At 38.2% G+C, this 18,028-nt stretch overlaps 1 protein-coding gene across 11 annotated transcripts in view; it reads right to left on the bottom strand.

The window, feature by feature from the left end:
- Positions 1 to 18,028, bottom strand: part of PTPRK (protein tyrosine phosphatase receptor type K) — a 380,786-nt gene that overhangs the window by 149,836 nt on the left and 212,922 nt on the right. For all 11 annotated transcript variants that reach the window (XM_005487730.4, XM_014267528.3, XM_074537837.1 and 8 more), the window contains exon 7: positions 11,167 to 11,460. In XM_005487730.4, coding sequence (XP_005487787.2) covers positions 11,167 to 11,460 — 294 coding nt within the window. The remainder of the gene's footprint in view (positions 1 to 11,166; positions 11,461 to 18,028) is intronic.

Here is an 18,028-nt window from a genome sequence, read left to right as displayed (position 1 = left end):
TCAGCAAAAAACAGACTTTTAGCAAGAGAGACAAAAGAGTTTCTTCGTGAGTTGTCAGCTCTATATTTAAACCCCACTACAAGTCCACATCAGATGGAGTAAGGAATAGAATGAAACACAGAAAGAAGGATGCTGAGAATAACAGTAGGATATTTAAAGCCAGATTTTGTGCAATTCAAGGCTGAAAAAACAGATTCCAAATGCTACATAAATTTGGGGTTTTTTTTGTTCTTTACTACAATTGCTGCATATTTGTTTTCTAGCCTGTGTGATGGCGTAGACAGGCAGAAAGAAGCCCGCCCATCATACCTGAGCACTTTACACAGATCCACCAGAACAGAACGGTTGCTTCTCAGAGATGGATAAAACGCACATTGGCACATGTGTCTACAGAGAGAATAATGTAAAGCGTCCAAGCGTTTTAGGACAACAAAATGCATAATAGGAGCATCTGATATTTTCTAGCAGCCCAGCTGAAGCCTCAACCATGGACCCACAACATATCTATTTCTAACAGATCTTTAAATCACCTGGAGCCATCACAGAAATTATTGTACAGACTTAGAATTCCCACCTTAAACTTGCAAATCCTTTCTTAAACACGGAGACAGTAAGCTGATTTGTGAAAGCAATATTGAAGAGTGATAACACTTTTTGTCCTCACTGTGGGATCAGATCAGATAAACACAGGAGAAAAAACTCTACATTTGTGAACTGCCTCAATTTAATGCACATGACAACTAGTAAATTCAGGACTAAATAATTCAAAGAAAGGCATAAACATCATGGTTTATTGATTTCTACTCAATCATGTTGTTGTGTGTATTTTTTCTCATTGTATAAAGTATGTGCATATGCTCTGATTATGCCCCTCAGTTAAGTGACTATGAAAAATGTCTGCCATCTTAACTTGTTTTTCAAACACTCATTCCCCACCTTTTCCAAGTACTGCTAGGCAAGATAAGCCACATCTAAAAAACTTTTTACATGTTTCTTTTCTGTAGAGGTTCTTATACTATATTCATCACCATATAAACTGCAAACCTACAAGCATATTATGCCATATGAATAATTTCTACAACATATTATTCATTCTCTCATCCACTGTTTAGGCAGAAGCACCCATATTTCTTTTAAACTTTTAAAATCTGTTTCAAGGCTGAAGGGAAGAAATAGCTGGGGCTGAAGGGGGAGATATGGTTGTGTTAAAAAAGGAACAAGAAAAACCAAACATGAAATGCTGAGCATCAGAAAAAGAAAGCTTGGTAATGGTAACCTAAGAAATCATCAAGTTGAAGTGGCAGACACATAGTGAGAAAAAGAACATGCTTCACTGGCATGATCCTTAATTATGGCTATTCAGCTGATAAGAGACAAGGGCTAAGCCAGAAAAAAACGAAACAACAATTTCAGGAATAAATTGACCTCCACTGATTTCAATATAGTAGTTTTGTTGTATTCTTCCCACACTCCCTATCCACCCCTTATAATATCAAACCAACACTAAAAGTCAACTCTGCAGGGACAGACAAAAAGCTCTCGGTCACACTAATATAGACACTCTTGCTCTTGTCTGAATACAGACATTACATTAGTGATAAAATTTATCACTGAATGAATAAAAATGTCACCCCTTACATATGACCTTCATTGTATAATATTTTCATCACAAAATATTTAGCATTCAGACAGATAAATTCAAGATCTCATTGCAGCTAGCACAACAAAAGTAAGAAAAGTGCTTGTTCAGAAAAAAAAATCATGTGTGGTAAATAAATTTGAGAAAAATTGCTGGGGAAACATTCATAACCAACCCTGCTCTCCAAATAGCAATGAGACACCAAAGTGAACTTATTTGTCAAAGGTGATGCCAAAGGCCATAAACAGAGAGCAGGTTTCTTGAATTGCAGTTCTGCACTGTCTTCAAAGGTCATTACTTTAAGGAAACATGGTACAACTCAACTGTATTATTTATTTGTAATCATCTAAGCTACCACAGGTTGTGAACTGTGAATAGAGGACATAATATTCCCAGTGGGTGCTCATGCTCTGCCATTTAAGCCTAATTGTTAGAGTTCATTTTGCAGACAAGAGAAGGTACATGGTTAAATATATTTTCTCCAGTCCCTATCATTGAGCACAATTTCTGTAAAATAAAGGTAATAAGCTGCAAAATATGTACTTATGGTACTGTAAGAGTATCTGAAATGTTTAATTATCTGGATGATAATTTAGCATGTTGTCTTTTCCAAGGGTAATGAAACAGCTTTTAGCAATTAATGACCTGAAAAACAAAATGCATAAAATGAAATAGTTTTCAAAGGTAACCTGAAATGAAAAATAATAGTACACAAAGGAATAAAAGGCTTATGCAGTTGATTTGGAGATGTGAAACAAAGAAAATAAATTTCAATCCCCCCAAGGAATTACGGCCTAAATCATGTCTGTATCTCTAAACTCAGTGTTAATTCTGGTCACACCACATATAAACAACAAGATTTTGTTTCCAGATTTCAACTTTCAGTCAGATATTTTTTATTTTGGTTTTCTAGTCCTCCTGAAAACAAACTCTTGACAATGCCATACCTTTAATTCCATAGAACAGGATGCTACACAGATTTGGAGAGGGGTTGGAGAGATGGAGATAAAAGACTTGGGTCAGAAGAAAAATAATTTGGTAAGCAATTTCAAGATTAGACCTTCAAAAGCTTTAAAACATTCTCCAATGCTAAGGAAAGAGTAAGAAATTTTGCTGTGGCTTAAAGCCAAGGACTGCAGGACCTCTTCTAGTTCCAGTGCCTAAGTCTCAGCCCTAATGGTCCATGACTCTCAGATCTCTTTTTCCTCTCTGTACATAAAGACTACTTTTTTTTATTGCATTGCAAATCTTGTACTTGAAACATAGATAAGATTCAGCCAATTCAAACCACTGTAAATTAGAACTCAAGTATTTTTTCAAGTGGCTTTTTTTTCTACCAGTTTCATAATATTATGTTATTTGTCAACTTTATCATAGTTACATTTTCTTTATAAACTTCATGGAACTGCTCCTGATAGGGCACAAACAGAAGAGTTTATTCAATTAATCCATAAAACCAGTTTAGATAGATAAGCCAGTTCTTCTCCATTTGAGTTGATTTTATTCTGGTTTCTTAATCAAAATGCCTTATATCAAATTAAATGCATTAGAGCAAAAACAATATCAGCTTTATTAACCAAATCTGTAATTTAATTTTTAAAAAATCAAGTTATTCTGACAAGAGCATTCTATAAATCTGTTGACTGTCACTAATTATATTACTTCCTTAATTCTTCATTAATCAAGCTTGTTATTGGCTGTTCGATTATTCTATTCAGAATTAAAGTCAAGATGACAAGCTTTTAATTAGGTGAACCTAAGCCTTCAGTATTTTTAATGTTTGTTTTTCAAGAGATCTGGAGCTTTCTAGGATTGCTCCAAATGTTTATTTGAAAACAGCAAACAGAAGGTAGCGTGTATATACTATGTTACCTGGTTTTATTTGACAAAACCAGGTAACACAGTATATACACATTATCTGGTTTTGTTTCTTGTGTTCAAGAGCATTGACAAGTCGTTTTTAGGTTTCTGGACCTACTGATCATCTGAGGTGTAACTTGACATCAATTGCTGCTTAATATGCTCTTCAACTCACTGTTAAAATGGACGCTATTTCATTATCATTCCATACAAAAGCATCACATGGTCCATTCTCCCTCTCAGCACCAGCAGGAGGATTTACTGAGAAATAAAGTGAAGAGAGTGAAATTCACTCAGTCCTGCTTCATGCAGTCTAGGTTCAAATTAGGTAAAAAGAATTATGCTGCTCACTATTAAAATGAAACAAAGTTGAAAAAAATAAAAAAGCAAACAAGAATTAAATAAAAATCTCATATTTCTCTAGCAGAAGAAAGCCCAAAGAATTGATGCCTGTAAGAACCAGGGCTTTTGGGAAGAATGACATGATATCTCTTTGTAACGGCTTTGGGGAGAGGGGGGACAGGAAAAATATTGAATGGGGGGGAGAGAAAAGATATTGAATGCATTTGGTAAATATCATCAACATCCCCTGCCACAGCACAGGCTGCTGGTACTGCTTGCCTCTTCCACCCTTCCACTCCTGCTACTCACAGCCCTCCATATCTAATCCACACTACTCTGCCAAAAGTGCCAAAATAACTGAAAAATTAGTATGCTTCCAAAACACTTTAGTGCTGCAATGATCAGAACAACTTAAAAAAAACTTATTAAAATTTCCCCTGATTAATTTTTAATAGACTGATAAATGAAAATACAATAAAAGCCAGTCTCATAAATGTTTGTTTTATTTACGTACTTACCAACTCTCAAACACTATAAAATTAATATTGTATTCCTCAACAGTTGAGAGACCTTAATTATAAAACCAAACTGAATCATCAAACAGACTAATCAATCATGCTAAAAAAATAAATTATTATTTCAGCTGAAATTAAAAGTAGAAGCCACAGTTCAAAAAAAGAGCTGCAGTCTTCTAAAAAGGAAAGACTATCTCAACATGCAGTCATGTTTTTAAGAAGCAGACACAGACCAAAAATCTGTTAACATCAGTTCCCCAACTTTGCAGAAGCTCTAATCAGGCTATGAGTTATCTGGCCTGGGTGCACTCACAGCACTTTCAAGTGCTGCAATATGAATTATTGCCCACATCCATTCTTTTACAGCTGGAATGGGCACTGTGGATTAATGTACTGCAATATATTTTCTTGCCACAGACAGTGCTCCTCTCGGAAGTGTGATCTATTGACTAGTTACATGCACTTTGGATAAATCATGGCCGTCTCAGTGCCGTGGCAGGCTCTGCTCTGGGAAAAGCCACCAAACAAACCTAGGTGAGGCAAGAGATGGAGAAATTGCTTGAGAGACAGGGGAGCTCTGGCTGGTGATGGGAGCTGCTCCTTTTCCTCCCCCTGCCTCTACCACAGAGTGAAGGGGTATCCTGACCTCATGTCCTTCACCAAAAAGAGGTGGTAACTTTACCAAAGCCTTTGCACCAAACCCCTGACTGACCAGTGTGTCAAGTGACAATGACCCCAACCATGTCGTGCTGTAGGTTACTTGTGCCTCCTTAGCCACCGCTAGAGACTTCAAAAAGAAGGCAGAAGAGGCCACTGCACACAACAGAGGCTTTGAAATGTGGGTGGCCATGCTAGAGGAATCCACCTACCCAGGTCTGCTATACTAACTCTAAGTGAAGGGCATCAGAGTGATTTCCTGCTGAATATGATAGATACTATACTATAAAAAACTAGCCACAAACAAAATTCTTCCCAAAAATGAAGCAGGAGAGAATTCAGGGAGCCCATGCCTTGTGTAACAAGGCACTCAAAATGTTGAAGGAAGAAAGTTTCCAGTTAGTGCAGAGGGAACTCACAGCTGCAAGTACCAAATAAATGATACTAAGCAAGGTTGAATATAGCAAACAAAGAAGTTGAAAACTAATTTAGGGGAGGTCACCATCTGAACTTGCAGTTTACTGCCAATTCAACTGAGTCATCAGCATTGCACTCCTTTGAAAAAGATGATACCATGCTTAATTTGCACAATCTGACAAGAACTTGGCTGGGCAATCTGCCTGGTCTCTTGCTAGGTAAGTCAGATGGACTACAGTCCTTTCTTATGGATATAAGCATCATTAGGATTCTATAAGTGGGATGGGTATCTCAGCAGTGGCAAGCAGCACAATAAGCAGAGCATGGTTGCTGGTGCCAGATGATGATCCAAATCAGATGGCTCTTCTACAGCATGCCTTCTCACTTACAATTCTCGTATTCAGTCTTAACAGGAGTATGATGAAATTCCTCAGTCCCAACTTTGTCTATTGTTTTAATATCTCCCTGCTCCACCTCCCCAAATACAACCCAGTTGATAAACCTATACGGAACAAGACTGGTGCATTTGGAATCTGAGAGCAAGATCTTAAATGGTTCCAATTGTTACCTGGCCAAAAGCCCAGAAACAGTCACAAGTGCCAAACACATTTGTAAAAACAACAACAGCTTATAAATATTGGTGTAATGAGGGTTCTTCTGGAACAATAAATGTAAAGTAATTTTTAAAATATCATATTAATTTAGTTTCAAGTTGTTCATCTTTAGTTTATTTCAAAATGCATTCAAACCATAATCAACAAAAATATGAGCAATAAAACCAGGTAATTTAAGCACTCAAAATGTATTCACATTGTCCTTGAACCTATAGTCTAAGATAATAATATCTACTTTGTATTTCAAGTAGAATTTTTATCTTATTTCCCTCAAAGAGAGCCGTTTTTCTGTAAAGGTAAAAATTTCTCTCTGTCACCATTAAAAAAAAAGTTGAAAATTATGCACTTATCTGTATTTTTATTATTTTAACCAATGGCAGTTGCACTACTGCAAGGGACACTAATGAAGAGCACAGCTTATCTGTTCAGTGCTGTATATTGCAGGAGCCTTCCGTGATGTTGACTCTACTCAATTTTATAAACACATTGCCTCATATTCCAATATCCTAAATTCTCTTGTACAGCACACTGCAAAGCTTATAAAACCAGGTCCTTGCCCTAAACCCTCTGCCTTGGCTCTGCAAGAGTAAAAGGCAACAAACACAGAGTGAAGTAACACTGTGCACATCCCACATCAGCACATCCAGATTCTATACTAAAATGTCCCTCTCACTTCCCTCCTTTTAAAAATAATTCACAATTTTTATGTAACCACAACAACATTTTAGTTCTCCAGATGGTCATGCAGGGTCACTTTCTCAATGGCAACCTCTCTGGGGTCCCTCAGTTATAAATCTCAAGACCATAATCAAAAGCTCTTGAGCTTCCTTTTGTCTTTCAATATTTTTCCATGCTTTGCTTTTTTTGTTTGTTAGAGAAGAACTCAGCAGTATCCTGCACTCTGAATATATTGTTTCTGAAATTAATCCTTGTAGAAACTGTACACAAACATTCTGCACTTGAAAAGGCAGCAGAAAGCAGCCCAGCTCCCAAGCCCAACTGCAGGTGTTCATGTGCCAGAATTGCGTCGCTGAACCAGCATCACCTGCTCTGGCGCTTTGAGGCTGGCTGTTACCAATAGCAGGTGTCTATGGCAGATAAAGATTTTCAACAATGAAATAACAATAATGACAATAGTAATATTAATATCATTGATAAATATTTTTCCTTTCTCGGCTCTGCTAGAGCTATAAAGCTTCCCCCTTGTCCTTACTCATTTCATTATCAAGACCAAAAAATGAAAACGCAGCACTATTTTCTATTTTCTCCAACTGTTTTACAATTCTTCATGTTTTTCTGAAATATCACACCTTGTGCTGAACTTCAGTAAAGTAGGAGCAAGCAATTCCACTGTGTACATATATTAAGCTCTGGACAGGCTGAACTATTGACCTCCTTTGCTGCCAAGATATCAGTTAATCATAAAACTGAGCTGCGAGCTGTTACTCAGAAGCAGCAGCCAACATTAAGAGAACTTCTAATTTAGAGTTGAAAAAGCAGGCTAAGTGGACAATTTTAGATTATCACGTATTTCCTACACCCTGCCCCTCTCCCCTCAAGGGAAGGAAGGCAATAACAACTCAGAGGATACTCAGAAGGACAACACACCCCAGAGCCACAGAAAACAGCCTCAAGGATTACTTCTGGTTAAAGTGTTACTCTCTGCCTTTTGTTTTGGTGTTAGAATCCTGGAGAAGTGAATAATCTGAGCAATGACCCCAGGCAAGAGGTGAAGTCAGAATGAAATAAAGCTCAGGTGCCCTGTGAGGACTGAGGGGGAGGCAGTACCTTTCAGCATCAGCAGCTGAGAACACAATGCCTTGGTCATGCCATCATGGGTGGTGCTTAAAAGAGGAAATAAAGCACAGATTGATATCTTTAATCACAGACTGATAAAATAACACATCTAAGAAAATGCTTTCGCTTCAGCACAGGAAAGATTACCTGGGAAATGCCGGGTAGACAAGCAGGCTGTCAGAGGACTTAACTAGTGAAAGAATTATCCCTTCATTAAAGAACAATTTTGTTTAGCATTAGTGGAAACATTTAGTAAATGAGTCACCAGACAGTAGTTTTGCTATGAGGAAGACAGAAAATTATCTAAATACCTAATAATAACAGTGCACTTTTGACCATGAGATAAGTATGATCATCACTCAAATCACTAAGGAGTAGAATGCATCTCCAGCTAAGCAGAGGACAATTGATCAATAATATGTTATTAAGAAATAGCATGAAATTCTAAATACTGAATGAATTATGGGGGAAGGGTATTTGAAACCTCATTTGAAAACAATGTTGATATTTGCTTAAGCATTAAACAGAGAGCAGAATAATAGCTTATTCTCATTATTTTTTCAGCGAGTTTGCTGTTGCTGCTTGGAATGTAAACTTTAATCCTTACAAGCTCATCAGATCAACATTCACTAATGCACACTTTTTAATCTGTATAGAGAGCAGTCAAACTTCATGTTAAAAATTCATTTATTTTCCACCATTCCATCTGATACTGAGCAGATAATCAATTATAACTTATTTCAGAATTTGAACTAGTGTGTGTAAAACTCGTGGAAAGAAAAAGTTGACAAAGAGCATTGACAGAAAAGAGAGTATCTGTCTGAAAAATAAGTGAGCTTGTCAGAAATGAGAATTAGGAATAATTGAAGAAACTCCAGAAAGAAGATATTGCTGCAGAGATGTCATCTAATACAGCGCAGTAAATCACCTGCCAGTCACTGGTACAATGTACCAGCAGCAGCAGATACTGCAGGGTGATATATTCCATTATTACCTTTGCCTTTTCTTATAAATCTTTGCTTTGGAAGAGACTAATTTTGATGTTTATAATTTGCCTTTTAAAAGCAAAATATTGGTATATTCAACCAAAAAAAAAAATCACATTGACAAGGACCTGGAGTTATCTATCAGAAGCCTTGGGAGGACACTGCAGAAAAAGAAGGTCTGTCTCATTTTCCAGACAGGTGAGGAGGCAGCAAGGCATTCAATCTGGTTCTGTCCCTGACTCATCCCTGATGATGTGCACAATATTTCAGTCTTCACAAATCCTTGTTGACATACCTTCTTCTAGCTGAAACTAGCTAGCAGTAACAATTATTTGCCTTCACTTTAATGAAATAGGAAGAATCAATCTCACTGCAAGGTAAACAGTTTAAAATTTTATTATCAAAATTATGCACGCTGTCATAGAAAGTTCAGAATTTTCTTCTCACGTATTTTTTTGATCTGCTTAACTCCATAGTGGATTAAATTGAGTTGAATTTTTTTCTCAAGCCAGATTAGATTTTGGAGCCTTATATGTGAGTGTTATGTTAAAAAAAATTAAAAATAAAAACACACCCACAATAACATGATATCCCCGATGAGGTTTCTAAAAATGTGTCACATAATTACTTCCTTTCCCACAAAAAATCTTTACTCTGTCACAACCCGGGTAAATTAAATTACGTTTCTTCAAGTGCTATGAAAACAACCTGAACACTTCAATTTGCTAGTCTCGGCTCAGCCTCTTTAAAACAGAAGCAGTTTTCCAATTCCTACTTTTTCAGACGAATGTCTAAGCCAATTCTGTACAATAAACCAATACTTTAACCTTACTTAGATCTCAAAGACCAACATCTTAACTAAGATAGACACGTAGATCTTTCTACTTCACTGGAAAGACAGACTAAATTATAAATACAATTACAAACTCCAAAAGGTGCCTTCAGCTGGGTCTTACTCCAGCTACATGTATCAGCTTCTGACAGTACTGTGAGCAACTTTAAAAAAGATTCACTAATTTTCTGGAATTCATACCCACTAACCTAGTCTGTTAGAATTCCTGGCTTCTGGTCCAGACCCTGACACTCTTCCTTCAGTAAACAAAGTGAGCCTTCATCCATCAGAGATCTGTCTTCAACTTGAGGAAAAAACCTATTTATATTTCTGATTCACATATGCATATATATATATGACATATGAAAACCTGAGACTCCAGCTTGTCCTTCTGATTACTTTAATGCAGTTGTGAATAGATGGTTATCAACACTCTTTGCTAAATCAAATACTGTGCCAACTTTAACATATTGTCAGGCCCTAGAAGTCTTGAGACTAGAAGGGAAAACCCCACAATTTAATTTTTGCTTATTTTCCTCACAGTCTGATATTCAAATCTATAATTTTTCTCCCCTGAAACTATGAGACATAGGTATTCTCTTTTTTCTTATGAAAGCTGAGATTAAAATAACTTTAAATAGCTTTAGAAGGAACAACATATAACATAAGTTGACAGTGTTTAATCTTCTTGGTGCTGGCCACGTAGGGGAACTCTGAGAAACAGGAAGCAAACTGCAGGGCTCAGCTGCACGTGATTTTGGTACCAGAAGTCAAAAATGGAGAAAACACTCTATTTGTATTTTCAATTGTATTCTACAATTTACAGAATCATAGAATAGCCTGAGATGAAAGGGTCCTATAATAAGCTGGTCCTACTCTCAGTCCTGCACAGGAGAGCCCCAAGAGTCCCCACGAGCCTGAGAGCACTATCCAAACACTCCTTGAACTCTGGCAGGCTTGCTGCTGTGACAACTTCCCTGGGGAGTGGTCATAGCTAGAGATTTTAGTATTTGTATTTTAGTTCTTGGAGATTCTGTCAGGCTGTGCGTAACTGCTTGGGAAAAGGCAAATGATGCAGAAGTATGCTAGTTTCTTTTTTTCCCTCCACAAGTCTATTTCTTAAAAATATCCTTTTTCCCATGCAATTTGCCTTATGTGCAAGTTTACTTAAAATGTAATTGAAAATATGAAGGTGAAGAAACAAGGAGGTCAGGACTTTCCAGAAATCAAGAGGTCCCTTTCCTTACGTGATGAGAAGCAAAACGTTTTCTTAGATTTCTAACTTCTCACTTCCTATTCTACCCTCCAAGGGTTTGCCACCCAGAACAACGACCAGGCAAAGTAGAGGACTCAGCAAACAATCCAGAAACTTGGGGATCCCTGTGGGTGTGAAGGAAATCCTTAAGTCCTGATACAAGTTCATTGGAGCCAACAGGCCTGCCAATCAATTAAACCATAAAGTAAACAGTTTTGGGTTTTTTGTTAATTTTTCCATAGCAACACTCACCAGCACACTTGGTCCTGGTGATGAGTGGTGGTCCTGGCTGCCCCGTGCCACCTTCCCCTGGGCGGGTGAGCAGGACCCGAATCTCGTATTCGGTGTCAGGGTCCAGGTGCCACAGCTTGTACGTCGGTGCATTGACAGCGTGGGTCTCAGTCCAAGTCCCAGATGTCATCCTGTACTCCACTTCTTTCAGGATAATGGGGCCATCCCCAATGATGGAGTTGGCATTCAGCTGGATGAGCAAGTAGGTGGGCCCAACGCCCAGCAGCTGTGGGGGTGCTATTGGCCGAGGCGGCTCTGCAGGGGAGACAAAAAATAAGGCAGCGATGAAACAAAAGCTGGAAAAGCCACTAAGAGGAGGGGTCTCTACACTGGGAGTTGTCAGAGTTTGGTCAGCAAACATTCCAAACCAGAGCAAGAAATTCAAACTGACATGAGTGAAGAAGTGTTGAGGATAATTTCAGCTGATGGAAGTGATGGCGCACTACTGGTATCTGCTCAATGCTGTATTTTCCTTCTAAAAATCTCAGCTAGAGACCACAAAATCATGTCTGATTTATATATTGCTGCTGCTTGAGATTTTTTTTTCTCAGAAAAACTATGCTCATTTATATAATTTACTATACCAATAACTTGAAATTTTCTTTTATTGACTGAAGCCACATTTGCACTTTCCATATAGAAAGAGCTGCAAGAAATGATACACTACCCCTGCACAGAATATTCTTAAAAATGAATATCACTGCAGTTAATCTGAAACCCACTGGATGCAGTTAGGGAAAAGGATGCAGATGCTTATTACAGGCATTCAGAATACTCAGAACTGAGCAAAGCTGCCAGGAGAATGACAAAATAAAGACATATGGCAACAACGTATAATATTTTATTCTTTAGTAAGTTACTACTGATTTTGAAACTTGAACAATAGTATGTGTGTTGCCTTTTGTCATCCCCTCTTCTCATCAGCTTCTGCCTGCCTACATATTTCAATGCAGCTGCAGAGTGAAAAAGGTAATGACAGCCCAAACAGAAAGAGGTAGTCCCCCCTACCCTGAGAAATGTTAACATAGAAAGATTGTCTCAGCATGATTTATTTTAAGAAACGATCACAAGCAACAAGTATTTTTCTAATAAAATGAATTCACTGATAAACATGGAAGGTTCATTTTCATTCCAGATGGCTCATATTTCAGCTAATTTGTTTCAGTTAATTAGGCAACAATGCTAAATTCAGTGCACACTGGGGTTTCACATAGCAGTGATGCAGAACTAACAAATCAGCAACTCTGCGCAGGTAGAGGAGATCTCATGGCCAGTACATTAAAAATAACTTTTAACACCAGACCATTAGATTTTCCTAGCAGGGGACCCTTAGATTTTACACAACAGAAGACAAGACACAGATGCATTGTATGTATTCTGCCTTCCAGGGATGATGCCATCAGTGTCAATGACAGAACAAATGGTGGGGAGTGCTGGACCTCCTCTGACATCCCATCCTCCCTGCATGATGAAGTTCAGCCCCTGGTTCTGCCTGCTTCCCTTCCAGGTATCACAGCTTGCTCCAAACAGTATATTTACCAGCTCTATAAGTAAACAGGTTTCCTAGATCTTGGCACATATCTTGAGGGCATTTTTCTAAATTAGCTCCTTCTCAAACCACTCAGTTTGGAGACCAGGGAGTCTGTAGCCATGCCATAGTGGCTGCAATGGGACCTGATATTTTCCTCCTAGAGTGAAAGGTGAGTGCTCCAAGGTGTTTCCATTTCTGCTTTAGGATATATAAAACTATAAAAAGTACTTCAATTAATTATTAACCTTTTACGCTTCTTTGGCAATGTATGTGCTTATGAATTAATTTAGATCCCTACCTGCATCAAAGCTCAGAAACGCAACTGGCCATAATGAGGGCAGTTTATTGGCTGTGGAGCTAACATATTAAATGTCCAGCTAATGTATTCTAAGGTCAGTGTATATTACAGCAGAAAACACCATCACTGATGAGCATGATGCACTACCAACTCCAAGTTATAAACTTCTAAAACATATGGCTCTGTTTAGAAGTATACACTTTGATTAAGAGCTGGATTATCACAAATAAAACCTCACATTAATGAGGGCATTGCCTATTAAGTTTTTATGTTAAGAAGTAAAGCACATTCTTATATTAGCATACGCATTTTGTTTTTAAGCTCTTGAGGCCAAGGAGACTTATTTATAAAGTCTCTCCCAGTTCCAATAAATTGTGCATGAATTTTAATCAGTTAGCAAATGAACAAGTAATTGTTCTGCAGCATTATTAATATTCTTCATAATATAATATACTATCAGAACCAGAGGTGAAGTGCAAGCAGAAATCCCAAAAGTACACTAAGTATCAACTGAAGCATGCAATCCCAATATACCAGGATAAACTTTTCTGATGTTACCCAATTAGCTTTCTATTAATTATTCCCATTCATTATTCTATAACCACATCTCCAATTATAATTTGAAATCACAATTTCCTTTTGTATATACAGCAGCCTGAAACTTTTACAGTTTAAAAATTGCCATTGATAGCTAAAAAAGATGGAACAAAGCCATTATTAATGTTTTGGTTGCCATTCCCCTATAAAATGCCACACATATCAATATTTTCTTTCCGTGAGTTTTAAAACATAATTCAAATCCTTCAAGGAAGTATATGTTGCTGGCTTTTTTTACCCCAGCAATCTGGGTCCACCTGTAGTAAATAATCCAGTTTCAGGGTGCCCTGAGAAGACAGCCTGCCAAAAATGAAAAACCTCTTACGTGAGGCATGAAAAATAAAAGGAGATGCATGAAAAAGTACCCTAAAGAAAATCACCCTCTCAGAAGTTTGTTCTGGCTTAAAACAACATAAAAACTCAGCTTCAGCCCAGCCAGGTGATGGCTTAGATGTTCAGAGCCTGGATTAGAGGTAGAATTGCAGGAAGTTGAGGCTCACCAGGTACCCACCACAGCAGCTTTCCTCCTGCCTGGCCCTGTCAATGTGCTCCAAGGGAGGTGGCCCTGTCTCAGATGCATTTTGTGGCTTCCAGCCATCCAGACCCAAAGCCAGGCGAGGCAGCACGGTGATGTCCCTCCATACTCCCCCTGCCTTGATCATTCCAACCCAACAGGAGAGCTGTGCCTCTTATTTATGCCAAGAAGAACCAACCTTCCTCAATTACTATGAGGAGATATGGCTAAGGCACATAGTATTCCCAGCAATCAATTTTCCTTGAGCTCAATTCCCCTTTCCTCAGCCATGAACTCTCTGTGAAAAGCCATAATGTTCTAAACCGTAACCTCTGGAAAAATATTTCAATCCATAGATGGTTTAACTTATCAGTAGAATCACAGTTTTAATAGGCATTTCAGATACACTAAAAAGTTTGATCAAAGACCCTGCAATGGTGAGTTTCATTTCTTCCTTTGCTAAGCACAAAATTTAAGATTCCTTACCCAATGTAACCAGTTTAATTATCAACTCATTTTCTGACTACAGTTTTAGCCAGTGTATAAAGGTGTTAAATCCTTCTAGTTTTCACGGCCACTAACATCTCAGGAAGACTATATTAAAAGACCACTTGTACATCTGCAAGATATTAAATAAATGAAAGTGTTTTCATGCATAGCATGTTGCAGTATTTGGTCAGCTCTGGTTTTGACATAAAATGCCCACAGCTAAGATAATAAAAAAATTAAGACTGACATTTCATCAGTACTAAGTTCTCATTCTGCTGAGCTACTAGCAGTACATTATGCTCACATCAGTATGTATATGACATTGTATATTAAACATAGTGTGATATTTAGGCACCAATGACTAGAATAAGCATGCAACTTCAACCTCCTCTACCACTCTTCCTACAGTTAAGTTGTTGTGTCATATTTTTAATATGAAACATTGTATGCAAATAATTACACATTCACAAGCAGAAAAGCAACCAGAAAAGGTCATTAGTGCTATTTGTATAGTAACTAATATACGTAAAATTTCCAATAGTCTCAAGCCACATATGCACACTATACTACATTGCCTTCCAAGATTAAACACTTCCTAAATTAAAAACAAAGGAAGGTAGCTTCATTTGTATCTTACTGGCAACTGTATACTGTTAATGATCAGTTCAAAGCAAAAAATAAAAGTAAACCAGAATCCTACATATTGTTCCATTTTGGAGGAAAGGCTGATACTGGATGCATGCCTGTTAAAACCTTATTTTCACATCTTATTTACAAGAGCCATGTTTTGCTGAGCATAACATGTACCACTCGCAAGAGACTCTTGCTAGACAGCAGAAGGGTTTGGAGAGGTGGGGAGGAGAGGGCTGGTCAGCCCATAGCCCAAACACTCAGAGCAGGTAGCAGGTGCGTGCCTTCATCCACTCTCATCCTGCACTTGTGCCTTGTACAGGACTTGCACACACTGATGCTGGGCGGTGATAGCTTGCAAGTCCCCTCCACTCATGCACACACTGTTCCTTCCCTCTGGTGATAGCATGTTCATTTTGCTCTGTGATGTCTCACACCAAGCCATATACTTGGTATGCTGATGAGCATTAACTGCTTAACCCAATGCACACAATAAGGGTAATCACAAACAGTTTAATTTTTACAAGTATAAAAAAGCATTCATTCATTATAGGAAGACCAACATCAGCTTCACCTCCCCAGAAACTAAAATTGATTTTTTAATTACACCATAAATATCAAGAAAGTAGGTCAACCAAAATACAAAGTTCCTTTAAAAATTGTCATAATTCAAAGAAACAAAAATATTAAATCATGTAAATACAGCTAATACTGGATGTTCTAGGGATTACGGCAAATATGTCTCCACAAATGATTCAAGACTGACCCAGCTCCCACCTAACTCATTTCCTTTTCTAGGAAAATTTCTTGCAAAGCTGTTTAAGCATGTCTTGATATTTTTTTACAAGTTGTTTGGTTTTCTAGTTGAATTCAGCTGAAGTTCAGTGCCTGACCCACACTCGCTATGCCTTGTTGGAGCACAATTTTTGCCACAGGAAGCCCTGTGGGACCAGGGGCCCCAGGTGTGAGACACCCAGGCAATGGGAGACACCCAAGGCATAGAGGGGTCAGGGCTAAATCCCTGCTTGCCAGGAGCTGGACCTGTGGAGAAGCGTGCCTCTGCACTGGGCTCCAGATTCACATGGAGATATCATGGTAAAGCTTCATCACAAGACCCATGGCATGGGGGCAGAAGGGCATGGGGAAGCAGGCTGCCAATTCCTTGCGAGACCTACACTGCTTCAGTACTCTTTGTGTTCTGGAAGATTACATACTGCTCTAGAGAGTCATGTGTTTTTAAAAGTATTGAAAACCAAAAGAAGTAGAAACATTTGTTTAAAATTTGGAGAACGTGAATGACATTTAGAAGAAAAAGTTATGGCAGTCAAGTACTAGCAGGGAAACAACATTCTTGGTCTTCAAAGCTGGTTAATCCAGCAGAAAAAAAGAAATAACAAGAAGTAGTGATTGAAAACTTAAATTCTAAAAGACTATTAAGCCACAAATGGAACAATGAAAATAGCAACTGAAGAACAATAACAGTAGGAAAATCTGCATTGTTTTAATATTAAGTTGGAGAGAAAACAGCAAATGTTTCTCATACCTACGGCTCCGAAGAAGTATAATAGAAAGAAATTAAGCAGTCATGAAGGTGGTGACAAAATTAATTTTGAAGGGTTGAAAATAAAAGCAAACCATGGAGGATTTGATCCCAAACACTTGGTTTTTAAAAATTTATTTTTGCAAAAAGATTATTATGCACGTAGCATATCTTCAATTGAGATTGGAAATATTTCTTTCAGCTCTCCAAAATTGTAAGGAAGTACTGCTCTGACAGGAAAAGAAAGTCAGAATTTAAGACAACTAAGTTTATTTTGTACTTGGCCTATCTGCAAGGACACCTGGCTGTCATCTACACTGATAGCAGCCTGACAAGACTTGCCACCCCTCAGCACCAGTACAAGGTGTATTAGCATAAACGGGGGACTTTGCCAGCTAGGTGGAAAGCATTACACAAAACACTACTTGCCTGATAGGAAACTAAACTCTTCTGGCTCAGTTAAAAAGCAAAGGACTGAAGGATGCCAAGCTGAAAGCACAGACCTGATGAGCAGCATGAACCTTCAAGTCACAGAAAAAAAATAAACTGCAGTCACTCTGCAGTTTATTTTTAAATTTCCAACAAGATCTTAAGTTTTGTCTTTCTGTGCCTGACAGACTACACTCACATCTCCCTATATGCTCCATCTCTAATGATTCCTTTGGTCCTTAGCGGTTTTGCTGAATAACTCATGCAAGACAAAATATGCCTCAGATAGTTTGTGCAACACATTGAGGACAGTTCAGTAATGGGAGATGAGCAGTCTCCTTGGCTTCTGAAAATCAGGAAATGCAAAAAGACTGGGAAAAAGAAAAACCCCAAAGCCAAAATGTGGCATATTTTCTTTTTCAGCATTACTGAAAACACACCTCTAGGTCTACATTGCCCCAAGACCTAACCACTAATCAGACTTCACATGGAAAGTCCAATAAACAAAATTATATCAGGACAATGTTAACTACTCAATTCATAGGCGCAGACACACAGCCAGCCTTAGGTGAGAAATGCTGCCATGAGGGACATAGTTAACGAGATCCTTGCCTGCACACCACATAGTGCTACTTGCTTTTCTCGCCTCAGCAGCCCACCTTATTCTTGTGACAAAGGGGAAGAACAAGCGCAAGCTTATTCTCAGCCAGACATACCGTACATCAGCTCCATAGATTACTCCTGCCCAAGAGACACAATGCATCTGAAAAACGTCAGAATAAAGGAGGATAAGCT

Source organism: Zonotrichia albicollis, chromosome 3 (genome assembly GCF_047830755.1).
Source record: "Zonotrichia albicollis isolate bZonAlb1 chromosome 3, bZonAlb1.hap1, whole genome shotgun sequence".
NCBI lineage: Eukaryota > Metazoa > Chordata > Aves > Passeriformes > Passerellidae > Zonotrichia > Zonotrichia albicollis.
Note: the sequence above shows the minus strand (reverse complement) of the source record. Positions and strands in the feature narration are given on the sequence as shown.